Consider the following 26,219-nt stretch of genomic DNA (forward strand, 5'->3'; position numbering starts at 1 on the left):
AGACTTTGGGTTGGGTCTTTAGCGTATTTACCCGCATGCGGTCCCTGGGTACTTGAGAACTGTGCAGCCAAGGATTGGACACTGAGGCACCCCTTTACCTGCTAATGCGGTCCTTTCCACCTGAAAGTCCCGTTCGTCCCGAGGATCTGTGAGATTCAGTGACAGCAGAAACAAGACTAAGGCAGACATCACTGAAGTGGGGAGGCAGGCCTTCTGGTGCCCCAAGACCTGTGACTTCCCTTCTCAGGACTTCAGAACTAGTTCAGGCTGTCATGTAACAAATATGCCCACCCCTGCTTCCAGAAACTGAATTTTTAAAAAGAGTTATTTATTTGATGTATGAGTGCTCTACCTGCAGGCCAGAAGAGGGCATCTGATCTCATTACAGATGGTTGTGAGCCACCATGTGGTTGCTGGGAATTGGAAATAGGACCTTTGGAAGAGCAGACAGCGATCCTAACCTCTGAGCCATCTCTCCAGAGCCCAGAAACTGATTTAAAACTTTTTTTTGTTTTTGTTTTTCAAGACAGGGTTTCTTTCTCAGTGTAGCCTTGGCTGCCCTCGATTTGTAGACCAGGCTGGCCTGGAACTTACAGAGATCCGCCTGCCTCTGCTTCCCAGAGTGCTGGGATTAAAGGTGTGCACCACCACACCCAGCTAAAGAACATCTTTTTTACTTTATGTGAATGAGTGTTGCCTGTGTGTGTCTGCATCACATGTATGCATTGCTGGTGGACGCCAGAAGAGGGTGTCAGTGGGTGTTGGGGACCAAATCCCCAGTCTTCTGCAGTGTACTTAACCAACTGCTGAGCCATCTCTCCAGCCCCCAGAATCTTAGAGTCATGAGCAGCTGGATCTGAACTACAGCAGTGACCTCCAGGTCAGCATCACCCCAGCAGTACAGCCCTCTTCTGGGGAAGGGCATTGCCACCTGAGTATCCAGTGTTCCCAATGGTTAGAGTTTCTGAACGACTAGCCCTCATCAATAATCCTGACTGTGAGGTGGGAAAGGGGGTAGAGATAGTTTCTCTGTGTAGCTCAGGCTGGCCTTGAACTCAGATCCTCCTGCCTATGCCTTCCATGTACTCGGATTAAAGGTGTGCGCCATCACAGTACCCAGCCCGACTATCAGTATTTATGAGATGGATATATATTTTTTTTAACTCTGTATTGGTCATATCACCCCACTACTCCTCCCAAGACCCCCTTGGAGTTTAAAAAAATTTTTTTTTTTACACCAGGGGGTGGGGGAAGGGAGTGCGTGCATGTGTGTGTAGGTCGGTCTAGAGGTTGAAGGAGTCTGCAGTCATGTGGGTTCACCTGGGAAAGGGGAACTTGACTGAGGAGTTGCCTACGGGGCTTTTTCTGTATTGCTAGTTGATGTAGGCAGGTGGGCTGAGCTGTGTAAGAAAGTAGCCGGGAGTAAACCGTAAGCAGTGTTTTCTTCATTGGTCTCCGCTTCAGGCTTGTAAGCTAAAATAAACCCTTTTGTCGAATTTTGCTTTTGATCATGGTGTTTATCACAGCAACAAACAAACTAGGATGCTCACTAGGCCAGCTCCCTGCTTGCTTGTTTTTAGAATAGGATCTCACTGTGTCCCACAGTGCGTCTGTATCTTAGGCTGGGATCTCACTGTGTAGCTCTGGCTGGCCTAGAACTCACTTTATAGACCACCAGCCTTTTTGCTGTGCAAAGGATGGACCTCAGGTATGGATGTGATGGGCAAGTGCCAAACACTGAGCCATTGAGAGGGGACTCTTAAATAGCTTTCTCTTAGAAATTTAGTTTCTAGACAGGCATGGTGGCACATGCCTTTAATCCCAGCATTTGGAAGGCAGAGGCAGGCAGATGGATGTGAGTTTGAGGCCAGCCTGGTCTACAAAGGGAGTCCAAGACAGCCAAGGACACACAGACCTACTCCATCTCTAAAAACCAAAAAAGAACAATAAACAAAGAAAAGAAAAAGGAAGGAAAAAAAGAAAATTTCATTTCCAAACCAGCATGGTGGTGCATTCCTTTAGTCCCAGGATTCAGAAGAGACCAGGTCTCAGATAGATGATCTAGTTTCCAAGTGTGTAAAAGATGATCCAGCAGTTATGAGAACGTCCTGCCCTTCCAGAGAACCTGAGTTTGGTTCCCAGCACACTCCTCCAGGTCCAGGAGATCAGCGCCCACACATGTGCACAGATAGTATGCACACACACACACAACAAAAACTAAGCAAGCTGGGACTTCCTCATCTCAGATCCTGCTGGCTGGGTTTGCACTTTCTTCAAACACCCATCCTGGGTTTTTTGGTAGTGGTTGTTTTTTGGTTTTTTTTCCTTCAAGACAGGCTCTTGAAATAGAGCCTTGGCACTCATTATCTAGTCTGACCTTTACCTCATAGAGATCTACCTGTCTCCCAAATGCTGGATTAAAGGCGTGTGCTCACCTGTTCTTCAGATGCTTTTCTTGTGTATGTTCAGGCAGCTTCCCTCACCTTTCTATTTACACCCACAAAGATTCTGTGAGTGTTGGAAAAAAAATTGAAACTATTACTATGTATTAAAAAAGTGAACTATTAAAACAAAATGTAAAGCTTTAAAAGGCAGTGCCCTAGCGGACACCTATGATCCCCGTGTTACACAGTGAGTTCCAGGCTAGCTTGCGTTACAGAGTGAGACCCTGTTCAAAAGCATAAGCAGGGCTAGGGTGGCTGCTCAGTAAGTATAGTGGTTTCCGCCCAAGTATGAGCACCTAAATTCGGGTCCCTAGCACCCACATGAGAAATGAGGTGCAAAAGAGCACACCCAGGATCCTAGTGCTGGGAGGCGGGGAGATGGGAGGATCGCGGGGGGCTCACGAGCCTGGCCCGGCTGGTCTCCACATGCACGGGGCCGCACGCAGAGCACTGTAAAGGCCTACGGTTCTGGCGAGTTCTAGAGCGGCGCATTGGTTCTAGCCGAACACGGCCGCAGGCCCCGCCCCATGGCGCGCCCCGCCCTCTCCGGTGCGCCCGTTCCCAGGGCGACCGGGCGCCAGGCTCCAGCGGCGGGTACTGAGCGGCGGCCGCGCCTTCATGAGCGGGGCCCGGGTGGTGGCCGGGGCGCGGCCCCTCAGCTCCGCGGCCCCGGGCTCCCGGGGTGCGTCCCGCCCACGCCTGCGCCCTCCCGCCGGCCAGCAGCACGCGGGGCCGCAGCCGGCTTCGATCGGACTCAGCGAGGCGCAGAAGCGCATCCTGGACCTGGAGAAGAGCCTGCAGTTCCTACAGCAGCAGCACTCGGAGACGCTGGTCAAACTCCACGAGGAGATCGAGCACCTGAAGCGGGAGAACAAGGGTGAGTCTCTAGGTGCTGGCCCAGCATTTACAGCCGGAGGGCCATGGTCACCAACTTGAACAGTCTCTGGGTGCGGCGAAGGACGCGGGGCGGCTTTTTCTTCCGCAGGCTCAGTCCTCCTGTGCCCACCAGCCTGGGCGAACGCTGACTCTCCTGTGCACTCCGCCCAGGGCAGGGTATGGCCCAGCTCGTTGTTCAAAGCCGTTGCGGAAGTTAAACACAGCAAATTCGAGTGGCCAACTAAACACATCCCTTCAAGGCGGCGCATCCGCCCTTCATGCCCTCAAACCCCGTCCCCCAGGCCTGGCCTACTCAGAACTTTAGGCCACTCTGTGACTTGACTGTGCTGCCTCACACCTCTCTTGCTTCTTCCCACCCCACACCTGTGCCTCAGTTTCTCTCTCCTTGGTGCTGTTATCTGGAGTGCCAAAGGTTGTCTCACTGGGCATCTTACTACAGTAGGATTGTTTTCTGGAGGCTTACCCTGTATTCGACTGACCAGCCCCGTGTCACACCCCACTTACCATTGCCAGGGGCTCCTGGAAGGCTAACCAGCCATCCCGCCTCACTTTCAGCAGCCCTGCAGCCCTGCCCCTACCTGGCCTAGTGGATGGGCACCTTGCAGGTGTTGGGGATGACAGGGATCTGCCAGAGCCATTGCTGGTCTGAGATACCTGAGGAAACGGTAAAAAAAAAAGCTGGCTGGGGCCCATGGGAAGGGCAGGCCACACTTGAGCTCTGAGTGGCTGTAGATTTTAGGTGTGATGAGTATTTGCTTACTTTCAGATCTCCACTACAAGCTAATCATGAATGAGAAGCCTCAGAAAAAAGGTAGGACTCACTCAAGTGCTTGCTGGGAGTCACGGATGCTGCCCATCTGGCAGCATGGAGCCCTACATGCTAACTCAGAAGGGGCCAGTTCTGGGCCCTTGGACAGATGCCACTTTGCCCAGCCACCACTGGCCTGCTTGCTGTCAGCACCAAAGGCATGAGGTCTGTGCGGTAGGGACAGTGGGGAGGCTGCATACCCTCCCTCTACTGCGCCCAACTAAAATAGGAATGGCCCTGTGGCAGCCCCCATCCCCTGGGTCTCATTACCCTGGTGGGCTGATGATGCTGTGGTGCCTGCCCCTGGCTCCCCAGCCCTGTACCACTGTGCCACTGAAGTTTTTAACACTTGAATGAGGTGTCTGTTAGCACACTCCCTTTGGGGACTCTTTCCTGCCACCCTCACAGTAACTTTAGGGACTTGAGAACTGCAGCCAGTATCCGAAGCACTTCCTCCTGCCCACAGTGCCTTGGTCTTCTTGCTGGTCCTCCAACACAGCCCAGCCCAAGGACACATCAGTTGAATTTCTAGGTTCCCTCCTCTGATAAACTTTTCAGGTCACATATGATCTGATGATTAAAGAAGTCTGCTTGGAAATATCCCAGCCTGGCCCATCCAGGTTCCCTCTTCTTGAAACAGTGCAGAGAACAGGTGGGGGGAGGGCTCTTCTCCAGCAGGACATGACTTGGCACACTGTTTTGAGCCCAGTGCAACCCAAGCTGGTGGCCCTGGTAAGATGCGGAGGTGGGAGTTTGGTCAGAGGTCCTCTGTTTTGCAGCTGCCCCCGCCCCACCCAAGAAGTCTTTCCTTGGGTCACTAGGGTATGGAGCCACTGTAAGGGAGTATGGAACCCAGCCCTGCTTGCGCACAGAGGGCCAGGTAGCAGACAGAGACGGGTCCTCAGGCTGAGCGCTGCATCTCCCCACAGGCAGCATCTCCACAGCGAGCCTTCACTCCGGCAAGTCCATCTCCAATTCCACAGTGTCCGGTGAGCCAGGGCCCAGGCTGGGCAGTAAGTGGGAGATGCTGCCTACAGGGTTGAAATCCCTTATGTTTGGCAAAGGGGGTGGCCCTGATGTTCAGGGTACAGAAACAACCAGAGGCTCTACAAGCAGGATGGGCCTGGCAGTCATTGTAGCACAGCCACATGCCACAGGCCCAGCCAGGAAGGGTAGTGAGTATCTGTGCCATTAACAAAGGAACCTTCTAAGTCCCCACCCATTTCCTCCTGGGAGGAGGGGGTGTGCTCTACTGACAGCTCCCACCCATGACATCTCAGGGACAAAGTAAACAGAGCCTCTTCTCCCATTCACCTCCTACAGGAGGCTAGACAGCGTCACTAACAGCAGCCAGTTTGCCAGCAGGCCTTGGAAAATGCACTCAGGGCCCTACAGTTTGTTCTACCCACCACTGTGGTTCTTCTGGCACATTCAGCAGGCCCCACCACAGGGCTCACTCTCTTGCAGCCCTCTGGAGAGCATTCCCTTCTTCAGTATTGTGGAGGAAACTGATGCAGGGCAGGGCTTCTTAGGTACATTGACTGATCCTAGAGCACGGGTCTCAGGTTTCCAAGGCCTTTAGTGACAGCCCTGCTGGTGTGCCCTGCAGCCAACTCTCAAGGAAAGACCAGGCCCCATCCCAGCTCCAAGAAGCAAGAGCTGAAGTCTGATGCCCTCCAAAAGACAGACCTGGAAGAGCACTCACTCAGCAGTGCTGCCCACAGCAGCAGGCTGGACAGAGTCCCTGGGGCGCAGGGACAGGCCAAGTAAGGCCTGCTTACACCCGATGGGACGTCACCATGGGGATGGGCTCAGGGAGCTGCCAGGCCACTTGTCCATCTGCTGGGCACTACTTTCCTCTCTGCCCTGGGGGCCCTGCAGAGATCCCCTGGCTGACCTCACCTACAGGGGACCAGTGGAAACCCCTAAATTACTGCTGTCTTAGAGGAGAGACAAAGTGGTTTGGCCTCCTAATTAGTTTGCTTGGAGGAGGGTTAGAGACCAGGGCCTCGCAGTGCAGTCCTGGCTGGCCTGGAACTTGCTCTGTAGGCTTTTAGCTTCAGCATCAGTCCACCTGCACCTGCTTCCTCAGTGTGAGGGTTACAGGTGTGTACTACCTGGGTTACAGGTGTGTACTACCACACCTGGCTTTTTTTTTTTTTTTTTAAACCAAGCGCACTGAGTTGGATTCCTGGCCTGACAGAACTGGAGCTGGTGTGTACCTACCTGATCAGACTGCCTTTGGGAGGCATGGGTTAGCAGTACAGAGCAGGACCAAGCTCTTTGTGACACCCCCCCCCCCCATGTCCTCAGTAATACAACCAAGACAGGCTCCTATTTCTCTGCAGTCCCAACTCCAGGAACCACTCTGGGCAAGCAACATACTGGGTGGGGTTACCTGGCAGCTAGCTGGTTACCTCTTCACCATGGGGAGAAGAGACAGACCCAGGTCCCAGCTGGCTCCAGAACACCCCGGCAATGGAAATAGGCCTCTTCCACACTGGCAGGCACGGGTGCTGCCCCAGGGAGGTGGCGGGTGGGTGGCTAGACCACTCCCACAGGTCGCCTCTGGGCTGCTGTAATGTTTCAGAGACGAGGATGCAGAGGCCTCTAATTCAGGGGCCACATTGGTGGGGGGCAGCCATGGCCGGCAAGGGACAGGGATGGCCCCCTTACTGAGCCTGCCCCCGCACCTGCGCAAGCCCACCACAGTGCAGCAGTGTGAGGTGGTCATCCGTCAGCTGTGGAACGCCAACCTCCTGCAGGCCCAGGAGGTGAGGCCCTGGGCAGGCACATGACCCTGTACGCCAGTGGCACAGCACACTGTACCTACCAGGCCTCTCCCTGCCTTTCAGCTACAGCACCTCAAGTCACTCCTGGAAGGGAACCAAAGGCCCAAAGCTGCAGCTGAGGAGGCTGGACTGGGCTCTCCAAAGTGAGTGCCTTGTACCCGGTGCCCTGCCCCAGCCCAGATGAGGTGAGGGCTTCACCGCTAACTTCCTTTCCCAGGGACCAGGAGTCCATGCAGTTTCCCAGGGTCGCCACCAAGAGCCTTACTAAGAAGTGGTGAGTCCTAGGCAGTGGGAGTGGCTGCCCCATTGCTTGGTGCCACAAGGGACAGCAGGGGAGGGTGTCAGAGGTAAAGTGAGGCAGGCCCTGCTCCCAGCCCAGCCATTGGTTCAGAGCATCCTTGAAGCACCTGGTAGCCGCTAATGATCCTCTCCTCCACGCTAGCCTAATTCTGAGCCCCATGCCTGCGGCAGAGCGCGGCATCCTGCCAGCGCTGAAACAGAGCCTGAAGAGCAACTTTGCTGAGCGGCAGAAAAGGCTGCAAGTAGTGCAGAGCCAGCGTCTGCACCGCTCAGTGCTGCTGAGCCGGCGCCCTGGAGCCCGGCCGTCCTCTCTCGATAGCGGTTCACACCAACCCTACTTTTCAGCCACGCGGAATTCCAAGGCAGACAGAACCCATGACAGATAAAAGTACTTGCTCTCAGAATTGGGAAAACTGTGTTTTCTCTGTTATTTTACTATTCCTGCATTTATACAAAAGCTCATTATAAAATGTTATCCCCCTTCTACCTGTTGACTGAAAATAAAAACTGTTTCTCCTGCCCTCAGCCTCCTTCCTCACAGCATTCAAGTGCCCTGCTGCTTCCTCTGAAGAGCTCTATGTAGGCAGCCAAGGCTGATGCTGTCTAGGACCATGGCACTACTAGGAATAAGAGTTGCCTGGACACCCAATGCTACTGACACCAGTCAGGCTGGGTGGAGCTGCTTGAGGGCTCACAGGATGACAGCTGAGGTAGAAAATGTCCTCCCCAGCTGAGCGCTCTCTCCCAGGCCAGCAGCTGTCACCTGGAAGTAGTCAGCTTTGCCTACTGCCCAGCAGCACAGACCTCCTGACACCAGTGCCCACTCCCTCAGTAGGATCTCATCAGGACCTGGGCGTGAATCAGGGTATGGTGTCAAAAGGCAGGTGAAGTCCAAGGTTTCACAGGACAGACAGCATCCCTGACAGTGGCCCAGACTCGAAAAAAGGTAGATGCAGTAAACTCCTGACAAACGCAGGAATAATAAATTTATTATAAGAATCATATGACAGAGTAGTGCACATATAAAATCGGGAATTTCTTCTCACCAGAGCACTTTCCATTGCCGCCCAGTGAGGCGAGTGCCATATGGCAGCATCCTGAAGGGATCCCACTCTTGGTGGTGGTGCAGAGAACAAGAGATGATGGTGTTCTGAGGCTCGTGGGTCCCAATGACAGTAACTGGCTAGCCACTTGTTTCTCGTTGTGCTGACACAGCCCATCATCCAAGAGTGGCACAGGAATGTCAGGGACAGCCTCCCCGACCCCAGCTGGCCCTTCTCCTCCTCACAGCGCTGTGAGGAAGCCTACAGAGTTGAGGTCCAGCTGGTGGCAGAGAACCTGTGCCCTGGATTCAGAAGCATTCCTGTGATGTGTCTACGTGCTGTAGGAGGCACAGCCTGAGCCCTACACTGTGATGGAGAACTGTGTGTGTTGTGAGGGTTTCCTATGTCTCCCAGGTTCTCCAGATAGGACAATGTACTGTAACACAGAGATGCTTAGATGGGGCCCTGAGTTCTCATGCTGCTGAGTGGACGTGGAAGTCCAGAAAGGCTGTAGGAAGCACGGCTGACTTCTGAGAAAAAAGAACAATGGAAAAACCTTCTGGGGAACATCCCAGGCCCTCATGCGGCCAGCTCCACAGGGTCCTGGTCAATACTGCACAAGCGTGGGGAAACGGCTGGCAGGTCCCCAAGACAAAAGGTAAAAGCAGGAAAGCTAATCTAACCCAGGCCCTCTAAGAAGCCCTCCCCCTTGTAATGTCTGGTAGGCTGTGTGAGATCTTCAGGCAGGAGGGCTGCTGGCAGTCCTGAAGTCCAAGTGTGTTAGGCAGCTGATAGGCAGGCCTGGTGGATACTCTGGGCCCAGGTGTTGAGCAGGGCTGTGACTGAGTGCTTGTCCGGGAGCTGCAGCAGCCTGGAGGTCATGCACCGGTGTACTGACTGCAGAAAGGGGTTGGCATCTGCAATACAGCAGCAGCCATGAGTGCCAAGCCTGGCAAGGTGGCAGCCATCTGAGACAGCTCATGGACTACTTCTTGGGAAAAAATACCACTACTTAGTCTCCTGCGCTCCATGGTGGTGGGATCTTCCTGTCACACTGGCAGTTAAGAATTGGACTTTGTATGGGGTCTGGAGCCCCAGGCCCGTCCTGTGTGCCAGCGGAGCCCAGGTGTTGCTCCCACCCAAGAGGCTCTCTCTCCAGCTGTATTACACGCGAGCTCCTGCTGCTCGCCCTGGGTCACCTCCACAGGAAGGCCATGGACTGTGCTGCCCTCCCCACTTGACAGGCGCCCTAGAACTGTTGACAAAGGACACACTGGACCTTCTCTCTGCAGGAACTGCTGTCCAGCCTGTTCTGTCCAGTCATTGGGGAGGGGATGAGATGTAGCAGCAGAGCTACACTGGATGCCCAGAGACGACCCTGCCTGCCTCGGGTCTCTGATGGTTTGAGGTTTACCCACCATACTGCCACTGACGGTCAATCCACATTGGGCTCTGGGCAGGGTAGTCAGCAGGCACACTGAGCTCCAGTGGTGGCACACTAGGGAGGTCCTTGTCATCTGTGACACAAATATTATTGCTTGTGACCTGGCTGACGGCCTGGCAAGCAGCAACACAGCCCTGCCCACCTCACCCTCCTCGTGAAATGGCTCTGCACTCCACAGGTTCCAGTGCAGCCTATTGCAGCCCTTTGCCCACTCAGGTGCTCAGGGCTCCAAAGCCAGGAAACACCTCATGCAGCAGTACCCTGACCTTGGTTGCCTGAGGACCACAGCTACTATTGTGGAGAAACATAATAAATACATGCTAAGGTCCTGGCCAGGTGAGGTGGTGTGTGCCACCACACCTTTAATCCCAGTAGTCAGGGAGGCAGAGGCAGGCGGGTCTCTGTGAGTTCGAGCCCAGCCTGGTCTACAAAGTGAGTCCAGGCCAGCTAGGGCTACACAGAGAGACCCTGTCTCAACACACACACACACACACACACACACACACACACACACACACACACGAAAAAAAAGCATAAATTGGGTCAGGGAATGGAGATCTGGGGAGTTGGGCAGGGACACCGTGAGGAAAGAAATGAGGCAAGGACAGCAGTGAGCAGCTGTGAGAGCACAGGACAAGCTCCAGGTGTGCAGCCTGAAGGCCCTGGTGACTGGCCTCCAGCCAATGGCAAGCCACGCCACCCTCAGCCCTGCACACTCACCCAGCTTGCAGATCAGGTGGACAGTGCCATTGTTGCTGCAGTGAGAAGGGTCCAAGTTCACCAGGAACTTGGGATCCAGCCTTGCCACTTCACCTTGCAGCACGTTGGGAATGCTTTGCCGCTCGTCTTCCTCAAGCCTGCGCTTCCGGGAACACACCACTGGGGACCTGGTGGAGGGGACTGAAGTGATTATGCAAATGTCACACAACCTCTGGGCTGCTGCTTATCACTAGGCCCAGCCTGGGTGTACATACACTATAGGCGGGCCATGGATGGCCATCATGGCTGGCACAAAGGTGCGGTACAGGGAATGGTTGAAGACAGGTGAACGGATGTTGGCCAGGACTGCATCTAGGAGTGGCTGGCACAGGTCCTGCTGTTTGGTTGGAAGAACTGGGGGTGGTGGGGGGGTGGGCTAGAGACAAAATGGAAAGGGTCAGTGGCATGGACTCAGGGCCTCGTCTATTCTGAGGAGTCTTCCGAACCCTACGGTGCTCATCAGCACTCGCGTTCCCGAGGCTTTGCCTGCAAACAATGGTGGCTGACTCTAAATACACGTCAGCCTGGAAATCTCACTCCCACCCATCCTCGCCCCACGCCAGGGCCTGAACACAACTGCAAATGCAGACGTGGGGTGGGGGTGACCGCCACTGCTCATCCTCCTGGCTAGAACCCTCCCGTCAGGTCCTGTCTGCAGCAGTGCTAACCCTGCCCATAAAGCCTCCGTTCCAGCAGGTGGGTCTTTGGGCCGCACTCACCACCGCCATGTCATTCTTGAGCTTCTCCAGGGCAATCTCACACTTCTGCAGCGTCTTTAGGGGACACCTAAGGGGAAGCACATGAGCTGACAGTCTGCTGAAGGGCTAGGGCAGGCCACTCTTGTCCCAACTGCCATCCTGGTGGCCTCTTGGTCCTCAGCCACTGGAAACCATCCCAGTAGTCCCAGCTAGCTCACTAGCTTCTTCCTGTTCTAGGCCCAGCAAGCTTCCTTCTCACCAGGGCCAGTGCTTGTCCCATCTTAGCCCTGCGGCTCTAAGGATTTAACCTAAGAGCGAGCAGCTCCAACAGGCCACTCAGCAGTGTCTACTGGACAACCGGGCGAACCTTCCTGAAGGACAGCGGAGCCTCTGGCAAGCTGAGCTGTGACACTCAGTAGGTATAGAGACACATCCATGCCCCGAAAACTGTGCTAGCAGCACCCTACCGCTGGTGGACAGAAGGAACTGGAAGCCTGGCAGCCAAGTGCCATCCATTTTGGGTTCGTCGTTACAACTGGTGCACGCAGCTGCAGCTGGGCCTGCAGCTCATGGGAGAGTGAGACGTGGATGCCTGCCAAAGGCTCTCACCTAACCTGTCATGTCCATGAAGGTGGAGGCCACTACAAACCAGGACCTAGCAAACTGGCCCCATGAGGGAGGCTATGGCAGCCATAGGTGCAAGTGTGAGGACCATGGCACCTTGAACCGGGCTGGAAGGTGGGCACTGGGAAGATGCAGGGAGGGTTGAAGTCTCTGTGCACAGCTACTTGTAAAGTCACCTGGGCCTCAGGCATGGCCCACAGGGTCATCCACACAGTCACCAAGTGTTGAGGACCCTCTGTGAGCTGTGGTACAGCACAGTCCTGCCCAAGGCCCTGTGCCAGTGCTCACCGCTTGGAGGGGTCAGTGAGAATGTCCAGCAGGCTCTTCATCTTACTTAAGTCCTTTTTTCTGTCTGAGAGAGAAAGGGGACACTAAGAAATGGGCCCTGGGTGTCCCAGCGTCACACAGGTCTGGGCCAGCCTACCTTCATTCTTGTCAATCTTGTTGATCATGCGTCGCAGGGGCTCGATGTACTTGGACAGTTGCTTCAGCTTGTCCAGGTACTGCTGCTCCTCAGCCTGGCTGGAGCCAGCTGGACTCATGACTGAGCTGGGGTTCACTGTGGGGACAGGCTGGGTGAGATAGATGGCGACAACCTGTGGGGCAGGTGTCATGACAGGTCTGAGGGTTCCACGAGCCCTTTGTACAAGCTGAGACCTTGGGAGGAGGAAGGGATTAGGCACCGGGCCCAGCTTACCAGGGGTGTTCAAAGGTCCAGGGGAGGGGACGCTGAAGTTCTGTGGGGTGCGTGCTGTCACTGGGCTCTGAGAAGGCTGTGGTGAGGGGCTAGGCAGGAAGCTGCCGGGGGACGGAGCAGGGCCGGAGCTGCAGCCAAGTGAGTAAAAGCAGGTTTGAGCCCAGAACACTGCGCCAGCCCTGAGGCCAATGCGGTGAAGGGAGGAAGGGGAAAGTGCGCCTCCCCGGAAGCCTACCTGACATTGGAGTTGGGCTGTGAGCCAGGCTGGGGGGATGGCTGAGGGGGAGGGGGCATCGACTGCGGGGTCTGCACCTGCTGGCCCGGAGACGGTGAAGACAGCATGGTGAGGCTGCTTTGGCTGACCTGGAAGTGGAGAGACTTAGCCAGCTCCATGCTACACACACCTTGCCCCAAGCACCCACTGGTCTGACCTCCCATCTTATCCAACCGTTTTTTTTCTTCATGATACCACACACCCAGGCGCAAGCCTCACCTCTGGGTGCACACAGCGCATAGTGTCCAAGGGGCTGGAAGGAAGGCCAGGTGGGCAGCCTGGCTCCTTGATGGGGCCCTGAGGATTTCAGGCTTCTGAACTGGGAAAGCTGTGGGAATGGCCTGCTGCTCAAGCATTAGTGTGTAAGGAGGGAGCCGGGAAGGCCTTGTGCTGTCAGACTCTGCCTAACGTAGGAAATTCTTCTCTGAGGGTTGGTAAAAACGCTCCTCTGCTAGCCTAGGAGCTAGTCTCCCAGTGTGACTCTAGCCCAGGATGACTGCTCCAAGGACAAGCCTTTGGACAAGTGGCTGTGACATGTACAGATGCTGCTGCCTCCCATCATCTTAGTTGGGGTGAGGTGGCCAAGAAGTCACATGCATATCAACAAGCAGCACTGCACTGGCTCCGCCGCACCCCTGGCTAGTCTGCAGCGCTTCCGTGATGGGGTGAATGACTTCTATAAAGACCCCTGGGCTCAGAGCACCCCAGCTCCAGAGGTGCAGCTCTGCACAGACCTGGAGCCTGTCCACGGCTGTCAGTGCACATTCACACCGCAGAAACATGGTTGACTCCAGCGCTGCCAGTACAGCGTCACATTCAGTTTACCTAAGAACTCCAAGATGGACACTGCAGAACCAGGTAAAGGGAACACTGTGTATGTACTCCCACCTTTCAGTAAGGAAAGGTAAGATGGCAGTTCCAGACAGGACAAGCTGCCTGTTGGCTTCTTGCTATCTGAGGACACCCTAGAGGCCACCAACTCCAAAGGTCCCCAAATATCCGAGGTTGCACCTCTTATACCCCATGCACCAAGCATGCCCCACACCTGCCTTTCATGACTCATATTCCAGAGCCTGATGCCCATGGGGCGAAACCTCCACGTCTTCCCACACTGGCTCTGAATAGGTGCTTAGCATCTCAAATAGGGAACTGGTGCATATCCAACAAGGAAAACGACAGCTGCACTCCTCACTTGCGTACCCAACACTGCCAGGCCCAAGGGACCTGCATGGTTGCCTGCTTGGCCACTCAGAACCACCAGCTAAGCTCACAGAACCAAGTTTAGTTCCCAGAACTCACCTGGAGCAGCTGGCAACCACTGCCATTTTCTGGTTTCTGTGAGCACTGCCCTTAAGTGCACAAATCCCAACATAGACACACACATACATATACATAATTAAAATAAAATCTCTTAAAAAAAAAAAAAAGGGAGGACTGGACAATGCCATAACTCTGTGAGCAAGAAAGCCCTGCGCAGTGGGGACAGGAGAACAAGCTTGGCGTCTGGCTGCAGGGCAGTTCCACCAGCCTCTCCTCTGAGCAGATTCACTGTGACAGAGGCCAGAGTGGGGCCGGGTGGACAATGTGCAGACCAACCCCGCCCTTCACATCAGCATACTTGTGAATCCATGGACACCAGGCACATATCATACAGACCATAAAACCTGCCTGGAATCCACCCATGTCCTATCAAAGCCCCAGGGCCATACAGTCCCATGCAGACTACAGATAGCACACACAAAGGCTGTGGTCCAGATGTTTCTTGCAATGGGTTTTTACTGCTCCTATGTTCCCAAGAGGCCCTACAGCCCTTCCTCTTTCTGTCTCAGCTGCCTACCTGCACTTGGTACTGGCTGTAGCCACTGCTCTGTGGCTGTAGTTTAAAGCTCAGGCCTACTACATTAGGCATGCAAAGTGCCACAGGGCTGAACAGGGCCACACAGTAGGAAGAAATCTCGTGTCCCTCCTTAACAGCCGTCCCAGGATGTGATGCTTTGGTCTAAGACGTAGGAGCAATAGTGGAACATGGGGGAGAGAGAGGCCTGCAACATATGGGAAACCCCAGGACCCAGCCAAAGGGTCCTGCTCCTGGGAACAAGCGGGTCTCACCCTTATTGGGAGGTCTGGACTTCCCTCCCCTAACATACTCTAGAAACTTCTTCATGGCTCCCAGAGTTCAGACTGTACCCAGCCTATTTCACAAAGGCTCACCTAGACTCAGCATTTCACAAGGCCTGTGATTCCCAGAAGAAGACCCAACCCATGTCTGCCTGGATTCTTTGGCTGCCCCAGGACAGGGCAGCTGGCATGCCCCCAGAGGATGGGGGGTGGTGGAATGATTTCTAACAGGAAGGAAAAGGAACCAAGGGCAGCCTTCATGTTCACGATCAGGAAACTCTAGGCCCTAGCAGGAGCTTCTGGAGTCAACGCCAGCTTGCTCACATCCTAGTCACACAGATACCCTTGGTACAAAGAGGCAGCCAAAAGACCATCTCCACACAAAAGTGACTCAGCAAGGAACAAGGATGTGGGGAAGAACCAGAGGGAGGCTGCTGGCTCCCGGGGACTCTGCGGTCAGGGAAGAGAACACTGGCTGTGCTCTCTCAGGTCACATCCTGTGGCACAGGCATGGGCATGCCACAGCGGCCATCAAAAGCCAGAGTGGTTCACATCAGGAGAGGAGCTTCTGACAGGCCCTTGTATACCTACCATCTGTCACTTGAATGTTAGCACAGGAACACCGGCAATCACCAAGGTCACAGAGCTAGAAGGTGGTTCACAGGGACAGCCGGCACTGTATATACCAGTGCCTCAGCAGTGGCGACAGTCTGCCAGGTAGCTGTGTGGGAACTACACAGTATGGCTGGAAAATGTGGGTAGATGGCCGAAAAAATAGGAGTTCAGCTGGGCCGCAGCTGGGGAAGGAAGATTAATCCAAAGAGAACCTCAGATATGCTGGCAGCATGAATTCTGGTCCTCTCTGTACCATCTATACCTGCCTAGTCCTTACAATTGCCTTTGCTCCTGACCAAGAACTGAGCCTGACCCATGGAGCCCGACCGCAGAGAAGCAAGCACACTCTTGTCGTGGTGTTGTCTGCCTGCGTTCACCATGCGCCACAGACAGGCAATACGGATGCTGTTGTTCTGGCCTCAGAAGAAGGACTAAGATCAGACAGTTGTGCTGTATGACCAAAGGGCAAGCCTCTAGCGATTTCTCCACTTACATTTCTCCCTTGAGTTTTCTCACGGCAAAACACACACACACACACACACACACACACACACACACACACACAAAAACAAAACCACCAAAAACAACAACAACAACAAAAAACCAGCCAGGTGTGGCTTTTTGGGAGACAAAGGCAGGCAGATCTCTGAGTTTGAGGCCAGCCTGGTCTACAGAGTAAGTTCTGGGGCAGCCAGGGCTACAGAGAGAAACCTTGTCTCTAAAACAAACAGCCTGCCAAAGCCCCCAACAACAACAACAATAATAAAATAAATCAAACCGAAGCAAAGCACAGTCTTGTCTTAGTTCCCTGTTGCCACAGTACTGCTCCAGATCCCTAAAGCAGCTGCATTTGTCTTCAATAAATTAGCCCAAGGCTTCAAAGACATGTCCCTACCTGGCAGCACTGAACAAGAGTAGAGGATGATGGGTCAATGGGTGGACCTAGGCTGGCATCTACCAGTGATGGCTGCCAACCAAGCCACAACATTCTTTGAGGGTGACTCCAAATTTCCCATGTACCTTTTATTTTAGTCTTTCTCTCTCTTCTCCTCCAATCAACTTCCTTGCCTTGTGGGTTAGGAAGTACTATAGCTCATAAGACCTGCTCAGGTGACAGCGCAGGAGCTACTCCACAGGAGGCTATGGAGGCAAAATGAGGCTCAGGGCAGAACCTAGTCCAGGGAGACACAGACAGCTCTTCTGTCACTTAGGAGAAAGAGCAAGGTTGTCAGGCCAGCCACAAAAGCAGGGCTGAGGGGACTTTAGGAGAACTCTACTAGCAGGACTTGAGTTCTAGTTCTCAGCATGCTACCTTCCAGTCCATTTGTAAAAGGAGCTCAATGCCACAGTAAGAACTGACAAGACTTTCTACATGAAGAACATAGCTCGAGATCTGGCACACATCACACACAACATGCCGGGGACCTTTAGTTTCTATAAAAACAAAACAAACTCCACAATCTCCTATTGCTGTTAAGTCATTTTCCCCCACAATTCCACCGACTCTGAACCCCAGGCGCAGTGAGCTAGAGGACCCTCCTTTGAAGAAAGCTGCACAGCGTCCTGTCTGACTGTGCACTGAGAGAGTCGCTGTGTGGCCTCGGGCAAGGGCTCCACGTAACTAGAGTCACAGATGCACTGTCCTGTTTAGGAAAAGGAATTTTAAAGGTCTTTTAGCTATCAGGTTCTTTACAATAAACTCGCAAAATAGAAAGTCTGTGATGAAAGAACATTAAGGAGACTCTATCTGCAGAGTCTCTCAGCAAGGCCTGGCCCGTGAGATGCTGTTAAACACGGGTGCAGGGGACGGTAACGCGAAGCCTGTTCCCATGAGAGCATGAAGTGCACAGAGTGTGGTCTGTGCACTCTCTACGCAGCAATGACCCACTCTTCCCAGGAAACTGACTTGGGCGGAACAAGTCAACAGCAGAGAGCACTGACAATGTAACGGGTGCTCCTGAGGAGCTGGATGTGCACAGCCTAGAAAGCCGCACTGTTTATTTAAGATAGCACCTCATATAGTCTAGGTTGGTTTCAAACTCACTTCAAGCCAGGCGTGGTGGTGCACGTCTTTAATCTCAGCACTCCGGGAGGCAGAGGCAGGCGGATTGAAGTGAGTTCGAGGCCAGCCCGGTCTACAAAGTGAGTCCAGGACAGCCAGGGCTACACAGAGAAACCCTGTCTCGAAAAACAAAAACAAAAACAAACAAACAAATCAAACTTACTTCAAGAGCTCATTAGAATGGCTGCCACACTCAAGCTTATACACATAAATTGGTGACTAAACCCAGGGCCTTGGGCATGCTACACAAGTACTCTGCCACCTCAACTACACCATAGCTTGTCTTCTGTTTTATTTTACCATGAAAACAAAACTAGTATGACAATTTTAAAAATTTATGAATTTTAAAGAAAAAATCCTTTCAAGAAATACTGCAGGAGCCAGGCATAGGAGCACAAGCCTTTTGTCCCAGCATTTAGAAGGCAGAGGCAGGCAGATCTCTGAGTTTGAGGCCAGTCTGGTCTACATAGTGAGTTTAGGACAGCCAGGCTACACAGAGAATCGTGTCTTAAAAAACAAAAACAAAGACAGAAAAGAAATGAAGGAAGGAAGGAAAGAAAGAAAGAAAGAAAAGAAAAAAATACCAGCAGGGCTTGGCCTCAAACAAAATGAACATCTGTTTTATTGCTTTGAAAGCCACCATGAAGAGACTGAGAATGAAAGGGATGTTTCATGGAGGTGCTCAGAGAAACCCCCAAGATTTTGGGCTGAACCCTGGGGAAACGCTGATCTGTAAATACCTGTGCCGTGGGCTGTCCGCCCAAAGAGATGGAGCTTGATGGATCAGCAGACATGGTGGAGGTGGGCGGGAACCGGGTTCTTACGTGCATCCCACCTTGGGCCAAGGCTTCAGCAATCATCTTTGAGGACAGAGGGACAACAGACAAGGTAATCACAACAAGAACTGCAGTGCATGGCAGGTGAGGGTGTGTGCAGCCTCCTGAAATGGGCCACAGAGGTGAGGCCCCTTCAAATGACCCAGATGTTCAGGGGTGCTCAGGGACATGCTCAAGCACCAGAGGTCAGAGACATCAAGAACGGAAGCCAGACCCTTCCACTCTACAGCCAGAGTCCTGTGGTGATTGTCGTGGACACATCTCTGAATTGTAGACAGAACAGACCCTATGGCCTGTGGAGTGCCAGAACCAGACTGCTCAGGTAGCAATCCAAGGAGACCCAAGTTCTTGGAACAAACTTGCAAAGATGACATGTCAGCCAGGCTTGCAAAGAGCAAAGCCAAGTGTCACTGAAGCAGCACCTGCTCAGCACAGCCATCTCTTAAAGCATACCTGGAGGCTGAGGCTCATCCTTCTGGCCTCCTGGGGATGCTGCTTCTGGAAGCGTGGAGGAATGCAGGTGAGCAGCTGGAGAACCGGGGGTTTCCCGAGGAGCTAAGGAGGAAGGGCTTTCTCCACAGGACCGTAAAAATCACCGGAAGAGCCAAGAGCTTGAAGAGCAACAAAGACCTTCCCCTTGGTCATCTTTTGTTTCTCGATTCATACAGAGAACTAAGGGCAGACTATCACTGCTTTGGGGCTGGCTACCCTTGCTCTGTGTTCTTAGGTAGGGGATGGAGCCAACCTGACTCCTGGAAAGCACGGCCTACATGCACTCAGAATGTTACAAATTATAAACAAAATAGCATGGCCTGTACAGAAAGTAGGACTCATTGGCTAAAACACAACAAAAACCTAGTAACATATGTGAGAGGATCACATAAGACAGGAGTTAAGAGATTAGCAGGGGCAACATGGGAAGACCCCAGTTCAAAACACAAAACCTCTAAGACCTGGGAAGCTGTGTTAGGCTACAAGGGCAGGACGGTACTGCAGATGACTCCATCTGTGCAGCAAGTGTGCTGGAGACAAGGCTACTGAACAGGATACAGGCCCATGAGGGCCCTGCGGCATCACACACTGGTTCATGTTCACACACAGGAGGTGCATGCATCACAGAGGATTCCAATGAGAACGTCCTAAGAGCTAAGAAAGGTGCAACTCTCACCATTCCTGCAGCCAGCCAAACAAACCTGTGTGTCCTGATAGTGGCTGACAAGCAGGGGTGCTGTCCCAAACAGCCTGTCCCTCAACAGGTGACTGGCAGACGCAAAGAGGGCTGCTGTCCCAGGGCCCTCTGCCTACACTGGGGGAGGAGGAGATAAAGCGAACGTATTCCAGGGTTCGTGACAGAACTGAGGGCCACCAAGGGAGGTGCATTCACACCCATGGCCACAGCACCACTGCCACATGACAGAACCTCAAGAAGAAAACCAAAACCAGGTGTTGTGAGAGCTGCCAGCTCGTCTCTAGGAACAAGAAAAGCTGTAACGAAGAAATGCTATGGACTCTTTGACTGGTTTTCTTATTTATTTTACTCTGTAATTTCTTAAAGATTTATTTTAGGTATATGAATTTTGCCTGCATGCATGTATGTGCACCATACACAATGCCTGGTATCTGCAGAAGTCAGAAGAGGGCCAGGCGGTGGCGGTGGCGCAGGCCTTTAATTCCAGCACTCGGGAGGCAGAGGCAGGCAGACCACTGTGAGTTTGAGGCCAGCCTGGTCTACAAAATGAGTCCAGATAGCCAAGGATACATAGAGAAACCCAGTCTCGAAAAACAAACAAAACACAATAAAACAAAAACAAAAAGGCACAAGTCAGAAGAGGGCATTGGATCCCTGAAACTGGAGTTAGAGATTGTTGTGAGCCACCATGAGGGTGCTGGGAACTGAACCCAAATCCTCTGGAGGAGCAACAAGTGATCTTAAGCTCTGAGCCATCTCTTTAGCTCTACTTATTTTATTTTTAAGGATTTCTTTTTCCTTCCTGTGTCTGAGTGTCTTGCCTGCATGTATGTGTGTGCACCATGAGCATGCAGCACCCTCGGAGGGTGGAAGAGAGAGTTATATATGGCTGTAAGCCATGTGCCACAGGAGCTGCAAACTGAATCCACATCTTTAATTCTTTTTCTTTCTTTCCCGGTTTTTTTCTCTTTTCTTTTTGGCTTTTCTTGACAGGGTTTCTCTGTGTAGCCTTGGCTGTCCTGGACTCACTTTGTAGACTAGGCTGGCATCGAACTCACAACAATCCACCTGCCTCTGCCTCCAAAGTGCAAGGATTAAAAGCGTGCGCCACCATGCCCTGCAGAGCCAATGCTTTTAAGCACTGCACAGTTTCTGCAGGCCCTGACTGGTTTTCTTTATGAAAATTTTCTAATAAGGAAAGATTTAGTATTTTTGTTTGTTTGTTTTGTGTTTTGTTTTTGTTTGGTTTGGTTTTTCGAGACAGGGTTTCTCTGTGTAGCCTTGGCTGTCTGGACTCACTTTGTAGACCAGGCTGGCCTCTAACTCACAGCGATCTGCCTGCCTCTGCCTCCTGAGTGCTGGGATTAAAGGCGTGCGCCACCACGCCCAGCGCTTTTGTATTTTTTTATGTTTTTCACCCACAGGTAAAAATCTCAGAGAAAGCCACTGAAAATGTTTGCAGGGTCAGATGAGCAGCCACCAGGTGCAACTGACTGTCAAGGAAGGTGCTTCTCTGCCTCTCCATGCACTACCACCTGAAAGGAACTCTCATGCAGAGCAGCCAGCCGGCTCCCTGCGGTGGCCACTGTACGGAGGCCTCAGAGGGACACAGAGCCCCCTAGATCAAGGTTTAGTCAAAGAGCACTACTTAGTCAGCTACTTTGTGTGTGCATCCATGCCAAATGTTTGTCTTGGTTGACAACTCTTTGCCGCCTATAGTTTTTTTGGTTTGGTTTGGTTTTTGGTTTTTTTTGAGACAGGGTCTCTCTGTGTAGCCTTGGCTGTCCTGGACTCACTCTGTAGACCAGGCTGGGCTCGAACTCACAGATATCCTCCTGCCTCTGCCTCGCATCATCATGCCCAGCTCTGTCACCCGTAAGTTATTGCTAGAACAGAAAGTTAAAAGACCAATGGATAGGAAAGTGAAGACATACTCTGTTCTGGCTTTACTGATGGATCCCAATAAATTGCACTGAAGGTGATTTCCTCTCTCAGCATCATGAGTAGATCAAATAAGAGGCCACATAAAACAAACAGCATGGGTGGCTGACCCTCCAGAACACTTATCCCAGGTGAAGAGCCCATGCCTGCCACCCTGGCTGTGGTGTAACCACTGAGGGCACACTCACTCCAGGAAGAAGCATGAAGGATTGCCCATTTAGTGTCCCATGGCAGCACCTCTCAGAGAACTGGCTGGTGGCCTGTTTTGCCGTGTGTGGAGGTTCATATGTACAAAGCTCCAACTCATGGTTTCTGTATATTGACAGAAAGGTAGGAAACTCTAACCTCTGTCTTTACCTGATTAATTAGGTAACTGGCCACCACTGTGCAAAGGGCCGTCAAAGCCACTCTGTGACTTAATCCTGATAAACTACAAAAAAACAAAACAAAACAAACAAAAACAAAACAAAAAAAGTCTTGAATTTATCCGTACACTCATAAAATCACTTCACCATCCCAAAACAAAGTGGTGCTTCAGAACAGCAGCAAGCATGGCAGTCACTCAAAATAAGGCTGCCCAGGAGTTTCTGCCCAGAGGGTAATCTTTGATCTGGAATCACAGGCCTTAGCAGCTTGTTCGTGGCTGAGGCTCAATGGCAGAGCACTTGTTTACCATGCTCAAGGTTTAAACACCCTCAACATTGCAAATCAAGGTTTTTCACACTCATTCCTCAGGGTGGCACTGCTGGAAGTTGGCTGAAATGTCAATGTGTGTAGAAGGGATGGTGTTGTCAACTTGATGGTCTTTAGAATCACCCGGAAGACAAGCGTCCAGTGCACCAGTGACGGATTAGCTTAGTTTAACCAAGCCCTGCCTGGGCTGGAGTCCTGAACGACACAAACAAGAGACTGTAATCTGAACACAGGCATCTAGTGCTCTCTGCTTTTTGCTTTGTTTGGTAACTAGGTCTCACTGTGTAGCGGTAATAGGTCTGGAATTTGCTATGTAAACCAGACTGGCCTTGAACTCAAGAAAACTGCTGCCTCTGCTTCCGGAGTGCTGGGATTACAGTGTGCACCATCTTTCCCGGCTCCCTGCTTCTTGACTGTAGATGCAATGTAACTGACCAGCTGCCTCAAGTTTCTGAAATGTTGACTCCTCGACATTATGGGATGAACCTTCAACTATGAGCCAGAAAAACTCCTTCTCAAATTTCTTTTGTCAGATACTTCATTACAGGAACAGAAAAGGTAGCTACTATAGGATATGACCTTAGAAACTGGAACATGGCCCCCTTCTCTCTTTCGTGTCCCAGGTACCGGGCATGGCAGCATGCTCCCTGGATCATGATGAGGTGCCCTAGTATGGACCCAAAAGAATGGAGTCAAGCAGCTGGGGACTGAAAACTCCACACCTGTGAGCCAAAACAGGCCTTCTTCTATGGACCCATCATCTCAGACCTTTTGCTATTTTTAACAGAAAGCCAACTACACACCTTTAATATGGAAAGCATCATTTATAAAATTGCACAGCGGCTAGGGACACAGGCGATGGATACAGTGCTTGCCTAGCACACACAATGCCCTGGGCTGATTCACCAGTACTGTAGGCACTGAGTATGGGGGTGCACGCCTGTAATCCAAACACTCAGGACGGGAAGGAAGGAGGATGAGCAGCCCACAGTCAGCCTCAGCTACACAGAAGTTAAAGGCCAACTAGGTCTACATGAAACTAAATCCAAATAAATAAATCTGCATAGACAATAAACACACCCTCAGTGATGCAAGAAAACCAGAAAGGGCACCACACTGTCCTGCTCTGGGTGCGGCTCTCACACCTCTCTATTCTTTACTTTCTGCAGTTATCACAGCTTTGCTAAGGTTCATAGGTCGGGGTACTAGAGCCCTCTTCCTCGCCACTGAGGCAGCCTGGATTTCTAAGAAGCCTGGATTCCTTTCAGGAGGGCCTATCACGCCCAAGCCACCCAGCTATACTCTTCTCCCCAATATCGCCAGAACAAAGCAACAAGACCAGCCAACCAGCCCCACAAAACTGTGACGCAATAGGTAAATACAGAGAAGGTAGGAAGAGGGTAAAGAGAATAGCAGGATACAAGTAATCTGATAAAAGAAATGGGAAAAGGACAGGCTCTTCAGCAAGGAGGAAGCAGGTAGGTAAAATAACAATAAACATGTCTGAAAAGGCTCAAAGAATCATTATTAACTATTTAACTTAAAAAAGATAAAACATTTTAAAAAAACCTACATGTTAATTCCATATATAGATATACACATATAAAACGACACACATAGTTTTAATGAACTTTTCTCATCTGACCTGGCAGTGCTCCTGCTAAGACCCAAAGACCAACCGGGTGTGGTGGCGTACGTCTTTAATCCCAGCACTGGGGAGGCAGAAGCAGGTGGATCATTGTGAGTTCGAGGCTAGCCTGGTCAACAAAGCAAGTCTAGGACAGCCAAGGCTACACAGAGAAACCTTGTCTCGAAAAAACCAAAACAAAACAAAAACAAAAACCAAAAAAAGACCCAAAGACCACATAACAAAACCCCAGTAGAAGGCATGAGAAGCCGTCTTTTGAGTTGTTGGCCAGGGCTATCCAGGAGAATACCAAAACACAGAGCCTACTGCTATTACCCTGGGTTGGAAAAATAAGCCCACAGATCCCTGAGCTGGAGCTGACCTGAATGCCCCTCCCTGAGGACTAGCTTTCATGGTACCAGAAGGCAGCAGGCACCTCCTTCCAAAGGAGAGAGGCAGTCAACAGTCCTACCCAGCTATAATGCCTGGGAACATGTCAACAACCAGCATGGCAGGGTAGCCCTGAAAGTGCAGCAGTGGCACACACACTGTAATGGTAGCCAATAGTTTTCTAACACGTATTTAACAAGACAGAAACCATGCCTGGTACTAGAAACCTAGCCCACTACTCAGTGCTAGTGAAGTGTAGTCCTCGGCCCTCATCAAGGAAACATCTCTTTGCAACAGATGGAGATCATTACAGCAAACCACAACCAGTCAATATGTGAAGGCCAGTCCCAACGGCCACATCTACAAAACTCCCTCACCTAAGGTTAAGCAGTCATTGCAGAAGAGGGGCACAAAGACTGTAAGAGCCAGAGGGTCAATGAGTTTGCTGTGCAGTTGTGTCTCCAAGTAACATCAGAAGCTACACTCATAAAGACTCAGCAATATGACCCCCCAAATGTGAACTGACCAAGATGACACCAATGGACATGCCAAAGTGGATAGGGGAAGCCTAAGAGGCCCAACCCTACCTACAGGCAACGGAGGAAAGGACGTCTTCCCCAGGGAAGAGCACAGCTGGTTGTCAGTGCTAACCAACCAGCCCCTAACACATACACACAAGTACACAGACTGAAGAGGTGATATTTAGAAACACACACACACACAATTAGTGAGAAAAAGGTCATGAATTTGAAGGAGAGTGGGGAAAGGTAAACGGGAGAACCTGGGGAAAGAAACAGAAGGGAGTGATGTTGCCTTTATATTACTCTCAAAAAGAAAAAGCAAGAAAACCAGCAATGACAGGACTGACTCCCGAGGCATCGTGTTTAGATTGAGAAGCGCAGTTCTGAGAAACACATGGGCTGGGCGGTGCTGGTGCACACCTTTAGTCTCCGCACTAGGGAGGCACAGGCAGGTGGATCTCTGTGAGTTCAACCAGCCTGGTCTACACAGTGAGTTCCAGGAAGCCAGGGCCACACAGAGAAACCCTGTCGCAAAAATGGAACAAAACAAACAAAAAAAGAAAAAAGAAAAAAAGAAACACAAGGCCCAAAGAACGCAATGAAGGCAGGTAGATAACACTTCTTAAAACACTGATGGCACGGTCCTCAAAAACCAACTCCACGAGGAAATAAGCCTCACCAGGAAGGACCTGTGTCTACCTTAAGTTGCACCTTCCACTGATTTCACACTGGGCTAACAGGGACCCCTGAGAACCAAGCTCCAGGTGACTGTGCTGACACTAGCAGGGCAGGGAACTAAAGAAAGTCCTGCGCTTGCACAGAGCCTCGCTGTGGAGCACTAAGCTTAACACATGGCCACGCCCTGCTTCTACTGACTGACAAGACACCAACAAAGCTAGCACCAGGCTACACACTTCCTCCAGCAAGAAGCCAGCACACAATCAAACAGGCCTACACCACGTTCTGGGCTGAGCCAGTGACAAAGAGGTTTATATCTTCTGAGTTCCAGGTCAGTAGAAGGAGAGTCATAAAGCAACAAGAAAATGGCTTCCAACAGCAGGGCAATCAGCCACTGTGTGTCACTACTGTGCTGACTCTAAACCACACCTCCTCGGCACAGTACCTTAAAAGGAAGGAAGCATCCAAAGCCTGAGACACACAGCAGTGATGGGAAATGGCCTGTAATCCCACAAAGTACTCACCTTCTCCAAGCCACACACAGAAATTCACGGTAGGCTTTCACACAAGGTCACATGTGAGCATGTACATAGCACAAGAACCCTGAACCCAGGTCACTTGGTGCAGTGACCAAAGGCTAAGTAAACATCTTTCCTCAGGTACCATCCCAGATCTAACACTGTGGGGGGATCAGGAAGGGCTGTCATTAGCACTCCTCATGTCTGACACATCCTGCTGCACGTGACCCACACTGTCATGTAACTGGACA

The 26,219-nt window shown here is 51.8% G+C and overlaps 2 protein-coding genes across 10 annotated transcripts in view; one reads left to right on the forward strand and one right to left on the reverse strand.

Moving 5' to 3' along the window:
* Positions 1-3,062: 3,062 nt before the first annotated feature.
* Ccdc74b (coiled-coil domain containing 74B) lies at positions 3,063-7,864 on the forward strand. Its single transcript, XM_051150633.1, has 8 exons — positions 3,063-3,321; positions 4,108-4,152; positions 5,079-5,138; positions 5,759-5,915; positions 6,740-6,923; positions 7,005-7,084; positions 7,159-7,215; positions 7,384-7,864. The coding sequence occupies exons 1-8, from the start codon at positions 3,063-3,065 to the stop codon at positions 7,625-7,627; spliced, it is 1,086 nt and encodes a 361-aa protein (XP_051006590.1). The 3' UTR covers positions 7,628-7,864.
* A 603-nt stretch (positions 7,865-8,467) lies between these two features.
* Med15 (mediator complex subunit 15) overlaps positions 8,468-26,219 on the reverse strand; it is a 64,930-nt gene continuing 47,178 nt past the window's right edge. For 5 of the 9 annotated variants that reach the window (XM_051150637.1, XM_051150636.1, XM_051150634.1 and 2 more), the window contains 10 exons: positions 18,316-18,435; positions 12,742-12,869; positions 12,507-12,634; positions 12,234-12,368; positions 12,098-12,161; positions 11,207-11,273; positions 10,703-10,863; positions 10,449-10,615; positions 9,703-9,801; positions 8,468-9,201 (listed from right to left, as the gene is read on the reverse strand). In XM_051150637.1, the coding sequence (XP_051006594.1) occupies positions 9,065-9,201; positions 9,703-9,801; positions 10,449-10,615; positions 10,703-10,863; positions 11,207-11,273; positions 12,098-12,161; positions 12,234-12,368; positions 12,507-12,634; positions 12,742-12,869; positions 18,316-18,435 (1,206 nt within the window). In that variant the 3' untranslated portion in view covers positions 8,468-9,064. The remainder of the gene's footprint in view (positions 9,202-9,702; positions 9,802-10,448; positions 10,616-10,702; positions 10,864-11,206; positions 11,274-12,097; positions 12,162-12,233; positions 12,369-12,506; positions 12,635-12,741; positions 12,870-18,315; positions 18,436-26,219) is intronic. The other 4 variants (XM_051150642.1, XM_051150641.1, XM_051150640.1 and 1 more) reach the window with 1 other exon arrangement.

This window comes from Acomys russatus, chromosome 8, assembly GCF_903995435.1.
Source record: "Acomys russatus chromosome 8, mAcoRus1.1, whole genome shotgun sequence".
NCBI lineage: Eukaryota > Metazoa > Chordata > Mammalia > Rodentia > Muridae > Acomys > Acomys russatus.

Excerpts from the sequence above, each read along its gene's own strand:
- Ccdc74b (XM_051150633.1), top strand. The coding sequence starts at position 3,063 with ATGAGCGGGGCCCGGGTGGTGGCCGGGGCGCGGCCCCTCAGCTCCGCG. Across the intron at positions 5,916-6,739 it reads GGGGCGCAGGGACAGGCCAA|AGACGAGGATGCAGAGGCCT; the intron begins GTAAGGCCTGCT and ends GTAATGTTTCAG. Across the intron at positions 7,216-7,383 it reads AAGAGCCTTACTAAGAAGTG|CCTAATTCTGAGCCCCATGC; the intron begins GTGAGTCCTAGG and ends CCTCCACGCTAG.